The sequence below is a fragment of the Epinephelus moara genome, chromosome 20 (assembly GCF_006386435.1).
Source record: "Epinephelus moara isolate mb chromosome 20, YSFRI_EMoa_1.0, whole genome shotgun sequence".
Classification (NCBI taxonomy): domain Eukaryota; kingdom Metazoa; phylum Chordata; class Actinopteri; order Perciformes; family Serranidae; genus Epinephelus; species Epinephelus moara.
The window spans coordinates 8,232,458-8,247,524 of NC_065525.1; the positions used below are offsets into that span (position 1 = coordinate 8,232,458).

General features: G+C 38.7%; 1 protein-coding gene across 1 annotated transcript in view; it reads right to left on the minus strand.

Moving 5' to 3' along the window:
- Positions 1-13,613, minus strand: part of plcg2 (phospholipase C, gamma 2) — a 45,440-nt gene extending 31,827 nt beyond the window's left edge. The window contains exons 1-6 of the mRNA XM_050074305.1: positions 13,442-13,613; positions 5,177-5,368; positions 3,421-3,570; positions 1,246-1,339; positions 1,103-1,150; positions 150-234 (exon numbers count right to left, since the gene is read on the minus strand). Coding sequence (XP_049930262.1) covers positions 150-234; positions 1,103-1,150; positions 1,246-1,339; positions 3,421-3,570; positions 5,177-5,360 — 561 coding nt within the window. The 5' untranslated portion in view covers positions 5,361-5,368; positions 13,442-13,613. The remainder of the gene's footprint in view (positions 1-149; positions 235-1,102; positions 1,151-1,245; positions 1,340-3,420; positions 3,571-5,176; positions 5,369-13,441) is intronic.
- Positions 13,614-15,067: the final 1,454 nt, after the last annotated feature.

The window sequence follows — 15,067 nt, forward strand, 5'->3', positions numbered from 1 at the left end:
GTCCATGTCTATGTTGTCTAAGTAGGTTTATTCATGGAGGTGTGTTTCTAAGGCCTGAGCGGCAGAGATGTCTAAAAATTTTAGATTAGAATTAATCAAACACAACAACGATGAGAATGTGACATGTACAATGAAGAAAACAAGAGTACCAGGAATTTGTCTTTGAGAGTACGAGAGCTGGGGGCCTTGTAGTTGAGCAAAGCTAGCAGAGCCTTCAGCTCCTTCATGGAGATGCTGGGAAGGAAACAAAAAGAATGTACTCATCACGTGTGCATCTGGCCCATGAACATGATCTTCAAAGCTGCAGTTGGTAACTTTTATAAAAATAACTTTTTGTCATATACGCTGTAACTGTCACTATATGTAGACACTACATGAGACAGATTTATTTAGATTTTGGTAATGGGAAAGTTTGCTCTTAACGGTGAGTGGTGCTTTGTTTTGGATTGATTTTTTTAACACGGCTGTCGGGTCACAAACTTTCTCATTTTACAGCTAAACAGTACACAAAAATATGTTTCTGAAAACATTTGAGGTGAGAAAAATGCAATGCAGTAACAGAATCTTGATTCAAATTTCATCAACACTGCCTACAGTAGTTTGACAGTTTGACCGCAGTTCACGTGCAGTGATTGACATGACTGACAGCTGGGTTAAAGACTCCTTAGCTCTGACTGCTTGTTTTCGTTCAGCCGCGGCAGATTTTTGCAAATGCCTTTAGAAGTACTACAAGGATGCAGAGGAACATGACGTTTTTCACAGATTACCTGTCTCATGTGCTAATGTCTGGATATAATGTCAAATGCTACAAAAAGTTATTTGTATTAAAGTTATCTACTGTATTTTTATTGCATGTAATACATGTTATGTTATGTAAAGTAATTACAAAAAAATCTCTTCAGTTATCAACAGGTTAGACAAAAGATGGGTTTTTTTTCCTCATCAGCAGCCATGCAATACAACGAGTTCCTACAGGTTTTCTCACATACTGAAAATTGATTAGTTTAGAAAACACCAGTGATAATTTACATGGTAAAAATCCTATTGATTTTATCATTTATGTACAGAGCTAGTGTAAATAAGTAACCAGATAATACAGTACCTGTTTGTTTTGGTCTGATTGACAGAATACATCTGCTTCCTCAGCCAACTGGAGAGAAAGAAACACAGAGCGATCAATCACTGGATTAGTCTTTCTCCCATAACTGTGTGTGTGTGTGTGTGTGTGTGTGTGTGTGTGTGTACCTCTCTACAAGAACCGGAGTTGGTGCTTCCAGTGTCTCTTTCCTCAGCAATTCTAGTCCTATCAGCCATTTCTGTGCTTCCTCAACAGAATCAGCTGGAAAATAACCACAAACTAGAATTACCACTTCGCTGTTGTATGCCTCCACAAACCCAACAAGTTGCAGAGTTGCAGTGATAGTTTACATCCATGTCTGTGAAAACATTCTTCCCCCCAGCAGCACAGAGGAGCTATATAATCAGCACAGTTTCAAGATGGGCACCAAAGATTAGTGTCACCAATTCAGTATCTGACCAAATGTCTGGATATAGAATGTCATCATTTCATCATTATATCCCTTTAGATGTTTGTGTGAAATTTTGTTATACTTAACATATAAACTCTTGTGTTATGGCCAAAATCATTTTGTGAGGTCACAATGACCTCGATCTTTGACCTTTGACCACTAAAATCTAATCAGTTCATCGATGAGTCAAAGTGGACGTTTGTGTCAAATTTGAAGATATTCCCTCCAGGCATTGAGATACGGTTTTCATGAGAATGGGATGGACAGACAAACCAAAAACATATTGCCTCTGGCCTGGGCTATCTCCAGCACAGATGCTTAAGTACTAAACAGACATTTAGCACTAGGGGAAGATGAGCAGTGGATCTGCTTTTTATCAGATCTGCCATTTAGGAAACACTTTGCCTTTAAGCTCTAACTGTTCACATGAGAAGAGTTATTTGACATTACAACACTTCCTCGAGCAAAAGGTGCACTGATGAGAAAATGTATACTGTATCAAAGCATTTAACAATATGCTCGATAATAAATTCATAAAGATTAAATAAAAAAAACGTGCATGCAGTTTAACTCCAACTGCAATTGAGAGTATGTGAGAGCTAATACAACAATAAGGAAAATCTAAGAAATTTTTAAGTTAATAAGTTTCACAGTTATATCTTCTATTACACGCCTGGTCCGGCCCTTGGTCTGAAACAAACCTAACTTCAGTTCATTGGTTTGCTCCGTGTTCTACAGCAATTTGGGACATTTTCTACCTTGACAAGTACACAATTCTTTCCTGAACATGGAATAATTGGCCTTTTATGTACATCTTTTAAGAGAAATGTTCAACATTTTGGTAAAAATGCTGAAGTACAGAGTTGGAGTAAGGACTTGGTTGGCATGAAGAGTGGAGGTTAGCCTGCTCTGTTCAGAATGTAAAAACATGCAAACTAACAACTCTTTGTTTCACCTGTAGACTGACAGAAATTTAACACATTTTGTAAATTGATGTGATGTGTGAGAACTATTGCTTGACTGACAACATCCTTACACTGAGGTTGCCAGGTTTGATTCCACTGTGCGAGACTGAATCCAAAACTTGTACTCAACGACCATATCTGGCACCCCCCGTGATAGCCAGAGATGCTGCATAAAATTGTTGGACGGCCGAATACATTCTTTAAATGTATAAAATAATGGACATAGCCACCCTAACATCACCCATTGGTTAGTGGACTCCCATGTTCAAGCCTCGCGTTTGGCATTTCTGCTGTCACTATCCTGGTTTTTTGGAGCCAGAAGTGACCATACATGGACGAGAGGGTGGAGGTGTGGAGGAGTGAGGGGTGGATCTGACTCACATACTGTAGCTACCCCTTGCGGACAGCCTGTTACTCAAGTGGCCCCGCGTTAAACATGCTTAACTTCAAAAAATGTAAATGGGTGAGTTATATAAGAATTCACACCCCGTACAGTTGTAATGAAGAGGGAAATCAGCCACAGAGGCCACACAGGTTTTTACTGAGCTGCGAAAATGTTTATTTCTGCTGTATAGTTAAGCATTTTAATGTGTCAGCTTCAGAGTTGTTTTTTGAGCTTTGAACATAGCAAGGGTAGCTCTCTTTCCCCAGAGTCCAGTCTAAATGCTAAGCAAGACTAACCACATCCTGACTTCAGTCTTGTACTCACTCTACAGAGAGATTAATGTCAATCCTTTGATCTCACTCTGTGACAAATCAAGTGTATTTCCTAAAATGTTTTTTATTTCTTTCAAAAGAAATGGTCAAGTTGATGAATATTAAAGATCAGCACACTGGAGGCCTTCAAAACATCAACCATATCCAAGACCTAAGAAAGGAATTTAATGAGAACACAGGGCTACAAATATTAAAAAGAAAGGCCTCACCTCCCAGACTGAGGGTGTTGAGAACAAACTGTGAGCCATAGAAGATCGTGAAGCAGGTATTTTCGTCGTGTTTGTCCTTGCCATCTTTAAAGCGCTCAAAGTCCTTGGAGTTCCTTCCTGGACGGATCTCTCTGATCTCAAAAAGGTCCACTGAAACAAAGCACATATTTCTGGTGTTTGGATTTTTGTTTTCTGAAGGAGGTGATTTGAAGATTGTTAATCATCATCTCTGGGGAGGACATTTCATCTGCAGTCTGAGTCACACAAAAAAACGTGACAATAGTACACTATAGTAAATGTAAGATGGTTCTTTTTCAGTTTCACACATTTTCAGCTCTCACACTGAAACTAATTTAGTGAGCATTTGAGGCATGCTTATTTTCACACTTGGAAACACTGTGATGACACACACCCTGAATATGAATACCGAATGCCTTTACAGCTACATCACAAATCTCCTCAAAACTATGACTGTTGTCTTGATATAATTTCATGCATATAATAAATTCCTCACAATTTCATGACACTGCAGTGTGGCAGCTAGCCAATGCATAACATAGCCTGAAAGCTGACTACAGCATTGAGATCATAGTTTCACTGTAGCTCGTGACTTCTTTGAGACAAAAAAGCAAATGAACAACAACAACTCAGAGTTTAGGTAGCTAATGTCCACTGTGTCATGGAATAGCATGTTTAAAACAGCCTTTCCAAATCTTAAACACATGTGTGACTTTACATTTGGGCGATGACTCAACTACAAAACAGCTGAGGTGAGAATCAGTTTTGTCACATACTAGCTGAGGAAATGTGGGGAAGGAACTGACAACAGCAGCTTTCTCTCCTGCCTCTGAGTCGAAAGGCGCTGGAAACATAATTGCAGTAGTGCAGCTAATCAGTGGCTGATAGGATAAATGTTAAAACAAAGAAGAGTGAAATGGTGGATTGGATATGAGAGGCATATCAGTGCAGAGCCACTGTGCAAGTGGAGCTGAGGTGAATCCTTTAAGTGGCAACCATCACCATGGTGTATGACAGCTTCAAAGACATCTAAATCAGCACAGCCCCAAATGCCCCTCTCTAAGCCTTAATATCTTCTCGATGGAACAATATTTTTTAGGATTCTATTAAAGAACAGTTTAAAGAATCTACTAAAATTGTGCTAATAAAAACTAAGCATTGAATCAAGTATCTACTGGCAAGCAGAGTTACTGCATTGTATAGCACTTGCACAACTAGTTCAACATTCAGCCATGGTGATTTCCGCTTTATTACATAACTACCATCTCATGGTAGATGGCACAAAACAGTCATACTGCTGAATGTATAATACAACTTTGCTATACACCACTAATTAAAATCACATTTTCTGCCACTGCAACATTTTTTCCCCAAGACTAATGAACACCGGCGGTGCTCAAGCCCCAGAGCCAAATTCTAATCAGTTCAATTGGACGTTTGTGCCAAATTTGAAGTATTTCCCACAAGGTGTTCTTGAGATAGTGCATTCACATAAATGGAATGGACAGCACAACCCAATAACATAATGCCTCCGTCACCAGCACGGAGGCATAAAAGCCATGCTTGAATTTGTGAGGCAGCCTACTCCTGACAGTGCCTTTTGTTGATGCCATTTCTGTACTGGAGCTGGGCAGCCCTATACCCCTCACAACGGTGAAGAAATATTATTGCTGTGTTATGTACTACATAAACTAAGAAGACAATAATTATTATTATTATTATTCATTAATATACTTACAGACACCATCAGTTTTGTCTGCAGTGCGTGTCCATGCCACCTGCCGGGTCTCCATAATGACCTGCACGGTGAGTCGCTCTGCCTTCTGCCGAAACACCGTCATGACCAAGCCCATCTCCAAGTCCCGTTTGATCCGAATCTTCTTGTACTCCGTCATCTCGCCTTGCTGCCCCCTAGAAGCCATCTCTGCAGCTGAGACAGAGCCACAGAGACACTCATTTACTGGCAACTAAAAATGTAGATTATGACGTTTTCTACAGTAACTACAAAATATTAGAATAACCTTCATGGAGCCTAGCTCATTCTGCAGGTTTTGTTTTGGAAATATTTTATCCCTCCCGTATTTCATAAGCTTTGAGATGTTGAACTCTTTAGACAGCTTTAGAGGGACACATAAAAGTAAGTTAAAGGTTCTGTATGTAACTTGTTTTAGTGACACCTCTCTCTGAGGCCGTTAACTGAACTTTAATTAGCATATAGCTTGTGCTCCCATGCTCACACTCTGAAGCCATGAACAGGCACCTGTGCATCAGCCAAAACTGTGTCAAACACAAGACTGACCACGATTACAGCCACTAACTGCAATGTTCCTATATTTCATTTGGATCATTGGCTTCATGACACTAACTAGCGTGCTGTTTGCAAATTTAATTATCAGCTGACATTATGAATTACCGATATGATGTCCCTATAGAATAGCTATGTTATAGCTAGCTGCCTAAACTTAGCTTAGGTTATGATTAGCTTGATGGCCGCTCCTGCATTGCTCTTGGCTAGTAGTCAGCGCACAGCAAGAAGGTGCCAGGTTCGAATCCTGGTTTGGTGCTGTTCTGTGTGAAATCTGCATGTCAGCATGGGTTTTCTCCGCGTTCTCCAGCTTCCCAAAAGACATACAGGTTACTTAGTGACTCTAAAGGCCCAGAAACACCAAAACTAAGAACTAGCAACAATGAAAGATGGCTGTTGCGTCACCTCACATCACCTGTGTCTTGGCTGCAAAGACTACAGTCAATGCCCCACCAGCACGTACGTTCTGCACCTGTGTGACAAGAAATAACTTTCCACCCCAGTAGGCAGTCGGTAATCATCATTCAAAAACGGAAACCGGAAGACCGTCTTGTTAGCCAGTTAGCATATCAACAACACAATCCAATGCTGAAAGACAGTGACAGTTAACAGTAACACAAACAATCACAAAACGTATCTGCTAAAGAGCTTAATGGCTAAAGAAATAATAATTTTACCTTATATAACAAGTTTGTTTTGGTCTCACCCCCTCTTGACTTTAGCTGTTTGTTTACTTTCCTCATCTTTGTTTCTTGTCTTGTGCGTTGAGCTGAACTACCAATCAGAGTGATTTTATTCACTGACAGGCCTCACCATCTCTGACGCCAATTCAACATGCTGAATTGGCTGAAAAAAAGCCATCAAGGGCCGACGAGAGGTAGCAGTGCACCGTAATGGCTAGGGTGACAGATGCTTAACGACAGCCAGACAGCTGGGATAGACTACAGCCCCCCAGCAACCCTGTACCAAGAGAAACTGTTACAGGAAATGAATGAATGATAAATGTTTTCATAGGCCAGTTATTACTCCTTTTAATGAGTAAACTGAACTTCATTTGGAAAAACTGTCTGAGTTCCCTGATAAAACATATCTGATGCCCCATGCTTACCAGGGACGTATAAATTCCAGGGCCCTGCTTTCTTATCTTCTGGTGTTTCTGTGTGTCCTTTCCAGCTGTGGGTCCTCTGAATTGTCACCCACGTACTACAGCAGTATTACTATCACATGCAAATGTTAGAGCTCAGATCTTTATCTTAATGTGACCATGCTCTCTTTCTGCTTCAATTCATTTTATTATTATCAGTCTCTTGTCGTCACTACAGTCACTTATTCTATATGTCAATCATTTATTTTATACCAACAGTACACTGTATCTTCATGATTTTGAGGGGGAACGTATGATAGGCGTTGGTGGTAGGTAGGACGGGGTGCTTTTAATTGGAGTCGGGTAAAACCTGTTTCATCAATGGACATTATCTTTAGATTGGATAAACAGTTTAATAAAAAGGCACACCTCTACTGCAGCTGTCCCCACAATCTTATCAGCAAATGTGTGTCAGTAAATGGAAAACAATTCAGTTTCCTATGGCATGCTGTATTTTTTTAAGAGGATCAGGAATGTGTAGTTCAGTACCAGTGTAAGATAAAACGTTAATTATAAATAGTGTTGCATACTTGTGGAGTTGAGGGTAGAGTTGAAGTTCAACCTGGCCCGTCACAATACCTAATATTTAACTTGCAAATGACCAGAGAGATATCAAAACAAAACAGTGCCACAGGAGGAGTTCTGTTAAACATATAAAACACCAATTAAAGGATACTGTGGAGAGTTTCCTAAAATATTTCTACACTGAAAGGCAAAGCCATTTACAAAGCCTATAAGCTGATGTAAATAATCATTGGCACTGAGACTCCATTCTTTATAATTACATGTGATTAAAAAATATATAAATTAAGACCAGAAAGAATTCAGAAAACATGATTTGAAGTCTGTCACTTTAAAAAAAGGTATCAGCATACCTTTATGTGCGGATAAATTCCTTGTTTAATTAAAATAAACATGAAACCACACGTTTCTTGTGTGAATATCCATTGTTTGCCTTAAAGGGATAGTTCGGGTTTTTGGACATGAAGTTGTGTGAAACACTGACCATCTGTAGCTCTGATGTGACGGTGTCACTACTGTCAACGAGCCTCCTGCTCTGAGAAATGGCCCGTAGCTTACCTGAGAAAAAGTAGTTCTTAAGATATAAGGGGGACACGTAACCAAAAGGTTTTAAGCTACAGAAAAGTATGCATTCGTTTTGTTAGACTATTTCAATAATTTTAAAACATCCCCGCATTACGTCAGACCTTGCTATCAATTGGGACTATTTTCTGGCCAGTATCACTCCGCCGTGCAGGCCCGCAAGACAGCACGCCAACAGAAATCAATCAGACAGTTCATCACCACGCCGTGCAGGTACGCAGGATAGCAACGGCTAACGAAAACTTCATCGGCTGTTTCCAACAGAGAACCAGTAAGCTATTATTAGTGAGGAAGAAGATACTAGCCCTATATATATATATATACCTACTACTACAGCGCGAACACGGCACATACATCTGTAACAGGAAACCGATGGAATTGTGAGCCGGCGATGTTTTTATTCCCACAGCTGGGGAAATCACAAGTTCGCACCATTTTGGTGTTCCTCTGTTTACCTACAGCAGCTAACGAGGGTGTGTCGTGAGCCTGAGCCGTGTTCGCGCTGTAGTAGTAGGTATATATAGGGCTAGTACATCTTCTTCCTCAGTAATGATAGCCTACTGGTTCTCTGTTGGAAACAGCCGATGAAGGTTTCGTTAGCCGTTGCTATCCTGTGCACCTGCACGGCGTGGTGATGAACTGTCTGATTGATTTCTGTTGGCGTGCTGTCTTGCGGGCCTGCACGGCACCCAAACTATCCCTTTAAATTACACTCACATATATTAATGATGGAATATAATATGATAAGTAGCTACATATTCAATAACTTGAGACATGAAAACTAAAGAGCTGTCCTCAGTGTTTTGAAATGAAGTTAATGATTAACTAACATTATCACACAACAATTTCCCTGTTCTCCCTGCTGAAACCTTTACCCCTGTGAAGGGACTTACCCTCCTGGGATTACTACAGCCTTATTCAGACTAATAAATTTCCTCATACCGATGCGGCGGTGGAAAAAAAACACAAATACTGTGCCAATAAACCCATATGTGTTCATGTCATGCATGCACAAACATGCCTGCTCCAGGAAAACCAGTGTTTATATGGAACAAGGATGTGATGAGCCACTGTGCTGGATTTTAACATGTTGGAGTGTCACTCCTCAGATACACACCGGAACACTCACCCATATACACTGAAGGAATACATATGTATACACACAAATACACACACCTACAATTTCTCTGGTTAAGCCAAATAAGATCAAATATTGGGGGATTTTGATTTACTTTTGTGTTAAATGACATAATCACCACGTCAAATCTGCATTGACTGCATGAGATTAAATAACAAATTAGAGATGAAGCAGAACGGCTCCCATTGGTTAAATTACACTGGTGTGACTGTGAAAAGGCCCGTAGAATAGATGATATAGTAGTTAAAGTGACAACAGAGTGGTCCAGCAAGACTTTTTATATTTTGTGGGGTAAACCAAAAGTTAGTTTCAACTACAGTTATGTACCACTTTTAAGGTATAATGTGGTTTCAACATGGACGATTATCATGCCATGCACATTTTTCCTTTTTCTTTTTCTTACGCAGTCTTCTATTGAAAAAACTTTCAGGTTTCAACTATAATAAAGTGTTCGTTTAAAGGTCATTTAAACTGATATTAAAAGCAGTTTTATACTATACACCGTGAAACCATGATATTTTCTGTGACGGTTATCATACCATGAATATTTTAGAAAGTTGCAACCCTAGTTTCACCACAGTTTACTGACTGCAACCACATGTCAGTGAGGTTTTTGTTATTTTAGATTAAAGTGAATAGTAAGCTACAGTAACTGCAAAAGATATTCATATGCATTATCAGTATTTACCAATCAAAACAGCTGTAACCAGTTCATTACAATTTCTTAATTTTAGTAAATCCTAAAGCTACTTTCCTCTGCTTTTTATATAATTTTAAAAAATTATATAAATTTGAGAATATAAAAATTGAACATGAAGATGGAGAAAAGAAACACTGACCTGAAATAAAGAGGAAAAGAGAGCTGGGGTGCCTTTAAAGAGGACCTATTACACATCCATATTTTGTGTCTTAAATATAGTGAAGGCTGTTCATATTAAAAGATGCCTAAGTTTCAAATAATGTGAGCATAAAACCTCAGATTTACTACCGTTCTGAATACTTTGTTTACAATGTTTACTCTGGCTACAGTAAAACATCATAGTGTGACGGATTACTTTATATGGTCATCTGCTCCAGACACACTACTTCAAGTGTTTACATTACGTTGTTTTGTAGCTACATGCTAACATCAGGGAAACATGTCATCTTAGATGCAGATGTTATTAATTTCTCCCTGATTTTGGATCATATTCCCGCTAAAACATGTCTGGTTGTGTTTAGAAGCTTCTATTGGTGATTTTTCATGACAAAAAGTGCCACTATGCTCTGTTACAGTCATTCCACAACTGCAGTGATGGTGGGTACAGAGACAGTGAGATATGGTAGATCCATAAACACTGACCAGGGGGAGCAGACTGGGCTTTTTCAGGAGGAGTTCTTAAAGAGACAGGTGTTAAATGGAGCCTCCCTAGACAGAGGGTGAATACAGGTGTTCCAGCACAGACAGTATAAGGAAAATACAGGGGTTTTTTTACCATTAAAGCACGTAAACATGTTCTAGGTACTGAAAATACAAGTATGAACCTGAAAATGAGCATAATACTGGGTTCACAATGGCTGCGGAAGTGCGCCCTTTGTTAATTATTGCACGCCTGCCCGTCAGCAGTCGCCTGGCCGTTCACACCATAAGCTCCAGTTCTCCATGCCATGGGGAGTAAAAAATAGAAATCAACATACAAAAAATGAATCAAAACGGTTCAAAAAGATTTTAAGATTCTGACAAATTGTGTGTGCAAACTCTTTTTTTGCTGGATGTTAACACTGAAAATTATCATGTGTAATGCAAGTATCACAATAATCTCACAAAAAGCTCACTGTTGTTGTTTTTACAACACATGTGCTCTCACCGCTCTGGTCAACATTATTTCCAGCAACAGCAGCCAGCTATTTTCAGCTAAAAGACGATCTGCCTGGCAACAAAAGTCAAAAGTTTTGACAAAGTAAAAAAAGAAAAATAGTTGGTGAAGTCAAACAGTCAAACATTTAGCAGCTAAAGAGGCAGATATTTTTCACAGAAGATGGTGGAGACCAAAACAGAGCTAAAAGGAGAGTGTATTACTAACTGAATGAACGTGACTAATGTGAGAATGAATAATAATAATAGTGTTCCAAGTGTTAGTGGGCCACTGGTTATCATAACAAGACAAACAACAAAATTATAAGGGGATAATGCCCCTTAACACAAAATCTGTATTGTATTCTTTTATGGACCACTGAGTCTGCAATAAAGACATGATTGATTGATAGATTGATTGATTGATTGATTGATTGATTGATTGATTGATTGATTGATTGATTGATTGATTGAGTGATTGAGTGATTGATTGATTGAATCATGTCAGGGTTGTTGTGTCTGTCAGTTTGTTGCGACATTCTTTTGCCTTCTGTTGGCTAAAAATGGATTATTTCAGCTTTGCCAGAATTCTAAGTTCAGCAGTCTCACCAAACACCTCACTGGTAGCAAACACTACAAGCTCATTCTAATGACACATTTAGAAACACAACTTGAAATTATCTGGAATTTTCCATGTCTACAAGTTAAATGAGCAGACATTGCTGAGCTATAGCTCGACTATGAGGTTAATGGGCTGATATGGCTCCAAACAACTGTGGCCGTTCCACCTTCAGAGTCAGACTTGAGTCAAAAATCTGATGTCTTTAGACATGCTGACACTAAAAAAAAATCAAAGTAGGGGCGTCAGTGGCTTAGTGGTAGAGCAGGCACCCCATGTACAAGGCTGTTGCCGCAGTAGCCCGGGTTCGAATCCAGTCTGTGGCCCTTTGCTGCATGTCATCCCCCCTCTCTCTCTCCCCCTTTCACACTTACCTGTCCTGTCCACTAAAGGCAAAATGGCCAAAAAAAATATCTTTAAAAAAATCAAAGTAGACTTGTAACTCGACATTCAACACCAGTGAGTCATGACCTTGCTTGGACTTCAGCCTTTTGAATTGAAAACACTTGATACTTTCCCCCAAGTGAAAAGATGTTTTAAAAATATGTTATTTAAAATGTGTGCCAAGAATTAATTCATTTTCCTACATTCCCTGAATCAACTGAGGTTAACATTATTAATTTCAAGGGAGTCCCCACATAATTCCCCAGATCCACCTTGCCTTAACAAATCCTACAGCATCCAATCAAGATGCAGGAGAAAACCATGAAGAACTACCGTAACATTACTGAGGGCCAGTTGGTCAACAAAAAAAAAAAAAGATCCCAGAAATAATTTCATTTCCATACAAAAACTACACAGTTTTTAACAAGAAACTAACTGCAGTGTGCAAAATGTGCAGGTCAAAAAGTACAGATGGAGACACAACAACCTCCAGTAATTGTGTTTAACAAATAAGCACACATTTTAAAAAGCATTCAGAATTTAATATATTGTTACTCTATTGTTAAAATGGCATCAGGCTATATTTGGTGAAGAGACTTGTTTAGGACTTGAAACTCATTAGGACTAGGGACTCGGGACTTGCATGGGACTTGAATGAGAACACTTGAGACTTACTAGTGACTTGCAAAACAATGACTTGGTGCCACCTCTGTCTGTTTGTCAACAACATGAAACTTTAGAGTTGCCTACTGTTAAAATTTAGCTTACTAGTTCCTGGTTTGGTTAGCAATACCAGATAAAGGCTTGAACTTGGAGCAGAGTCAGTTTTTAGTTTAAAACATTGTCAAAATTATAACATTTATAAATATAATTGATATATTAATATTAAACTCTATTTTAGGTAGGTGGACCTTATAAACTGACAACTGAATGTACAGCAGCCTTTAGCCTACAACAATCTAAATTAAGATTATGTAAAACAGTTGTGCATGACAGTACCCCTGGCTAAACCTTTTTTGTTCAGAAGGAATTACTATAAATAACATGAATATTAAAAAAAAATTCTCAGTAACTTAGCACATGGTGGCATAATGAGGTGAAAAGGCTACCTTGTGTCACCATGTTGCACTTGGTTATTATGCTATTTTTCTTGATTAACCTATTTTCCTCACTCTTTCAGCTAAATGCTCTCCAAACGAAACCACCATCAATCAATGATCTAAGTGTGACGATGGCGGCAGCAAACACCAAGCTGTTAGTGCACTAACAGCCGGTGTAGCCGATGTGACAGTGCAGACTGAAGGACCGGCTGCTGTGAGCTGCACCGAGCTGCCTGCTCCGACACACATCATCTGGAGCCCTGCAGATATGCTGCCGGTAAAAGGCGGACTTCCCCTCTGCTGATTTAACTCACACCACAGGCTGTTTAACACGCAGACCACCAAAAAGAGATTACAGTAACAAAAAATACTTACCTTACAAGTGAGTTCGACTCTTTTCAGCTCTGCAAAGTTGCCGCTTGTTTTCTATCTGATCATGATTTGAAAGTCATGTAAGAAGCTGGAGAGGATGTAGAGTGTTGACAAAAAGGCCAGCCGCAAAACGGCCAGTTCCTCTATCTGTGTGTACAAGGAAGTAAAAGTTAACTTGCATTATAGGCTAAGCCTACAAGTTATAAAAAAAAAAAAAAAAAAAAAGGACCGAAGCAGGGACGGTATCTATGCAAACTACACTGTGCAAGTGGCATCGGACCAGAGATGATTTGAGCTGTCACTGTGACCTGTCAGGGTGAGGACTAATGCGTCTTTTCAAAATAAATGTTTGGAGCTTAATAGGTTGTACTGAGTGTGGAAACGGGCTCGCAGTCCGCTGTCTCTGATGCTGAGTGCAGCAGCTTGTGGACGCAGAGAAAGCTGCGCCATCTTAAATAGGCTACAGTCCATCAAAGTATGATTGACAGGTGCAGAAGTTTCTCACAGTGAGCTGCGAGGACTCCTACTTGTCAATTAAGGTGGTCCATAAGGTCCTTATATATGGAGATAGATTTGTCTCAATATTATTTGTGCGAGGAGATCGACAATCTGTGTGTAAATGTGTAATCTGTAAATATAGAACAACTCCCACAAATACAAAAAAGATTTGTAAATTTACAATATTTAGTAAATATAAAACAGATCTGCAAACACACAACTTCCATTTTTATTTAACAAAAAGTGTGTATATATATATATTAGTGTGCATAAAATGCAAATCTGCAGGCACAGAATTGAGATTCACAAGTTTAAAAAAAAAAAAAAAAAAACAACAACTGGATTCACATATATCTATATATATATGGAAGGTATTCACAAATATGTTTTATTCATTTGTAAATGAATTAAATGTATTCACAGATACTTTTTTATTTGTGGAATTCATTTGTGTGTTTGCAGAAGCGTTTTATATTTGCAATAGGTTTTTGAGTTTTGAATTGTATTTATTTATTTATTGTGAATTAACACATGAATATTGAGATGAATCTCCATACTTCTGATAATTATTTAATAACTTCAATTAACTAACAATCCCAGTTATAAATTAAAAGGTTAAAGTAGAAGACAGGATGCAAGGATATGTTTTTACTCTTATCCATCATCACTGTTGGAAGAAGTAAAAGTTGCTCTACCACAGTTCAAAACAAACCTACTCTAAAAAAAACTCTTGCTTTCAAAACCACACTTGAGTTGAAGTGCAACAGTTGTGTCCGCATGATGTACTTAAACTATCAAAAGTAGAAATACTTATTATGGTGCAGAATGATAAGTTATGTTTTTATATATTAGTGGAATATATGGATTGTGTCATACTGTGTATACAGCATTTTAATGTTACAGCTGCTCATTTGAAGTACTTTACAATGTTGGGTTGTTTCATCTACAACAGTAGGCCCACTAAGTATAGTATGTACAATATTTCCCTCTGAAAGGGTTAACATGGGAATACTTAGGTAAAGTACAAGTAGCCTACCTCAAAATTATACTTAAAGGAGAACCACACCCATTTTCTGTTTCAGAATTCAAAACACTGCATTAGAATAAAGCTCATTTAAACATATTGTGGGT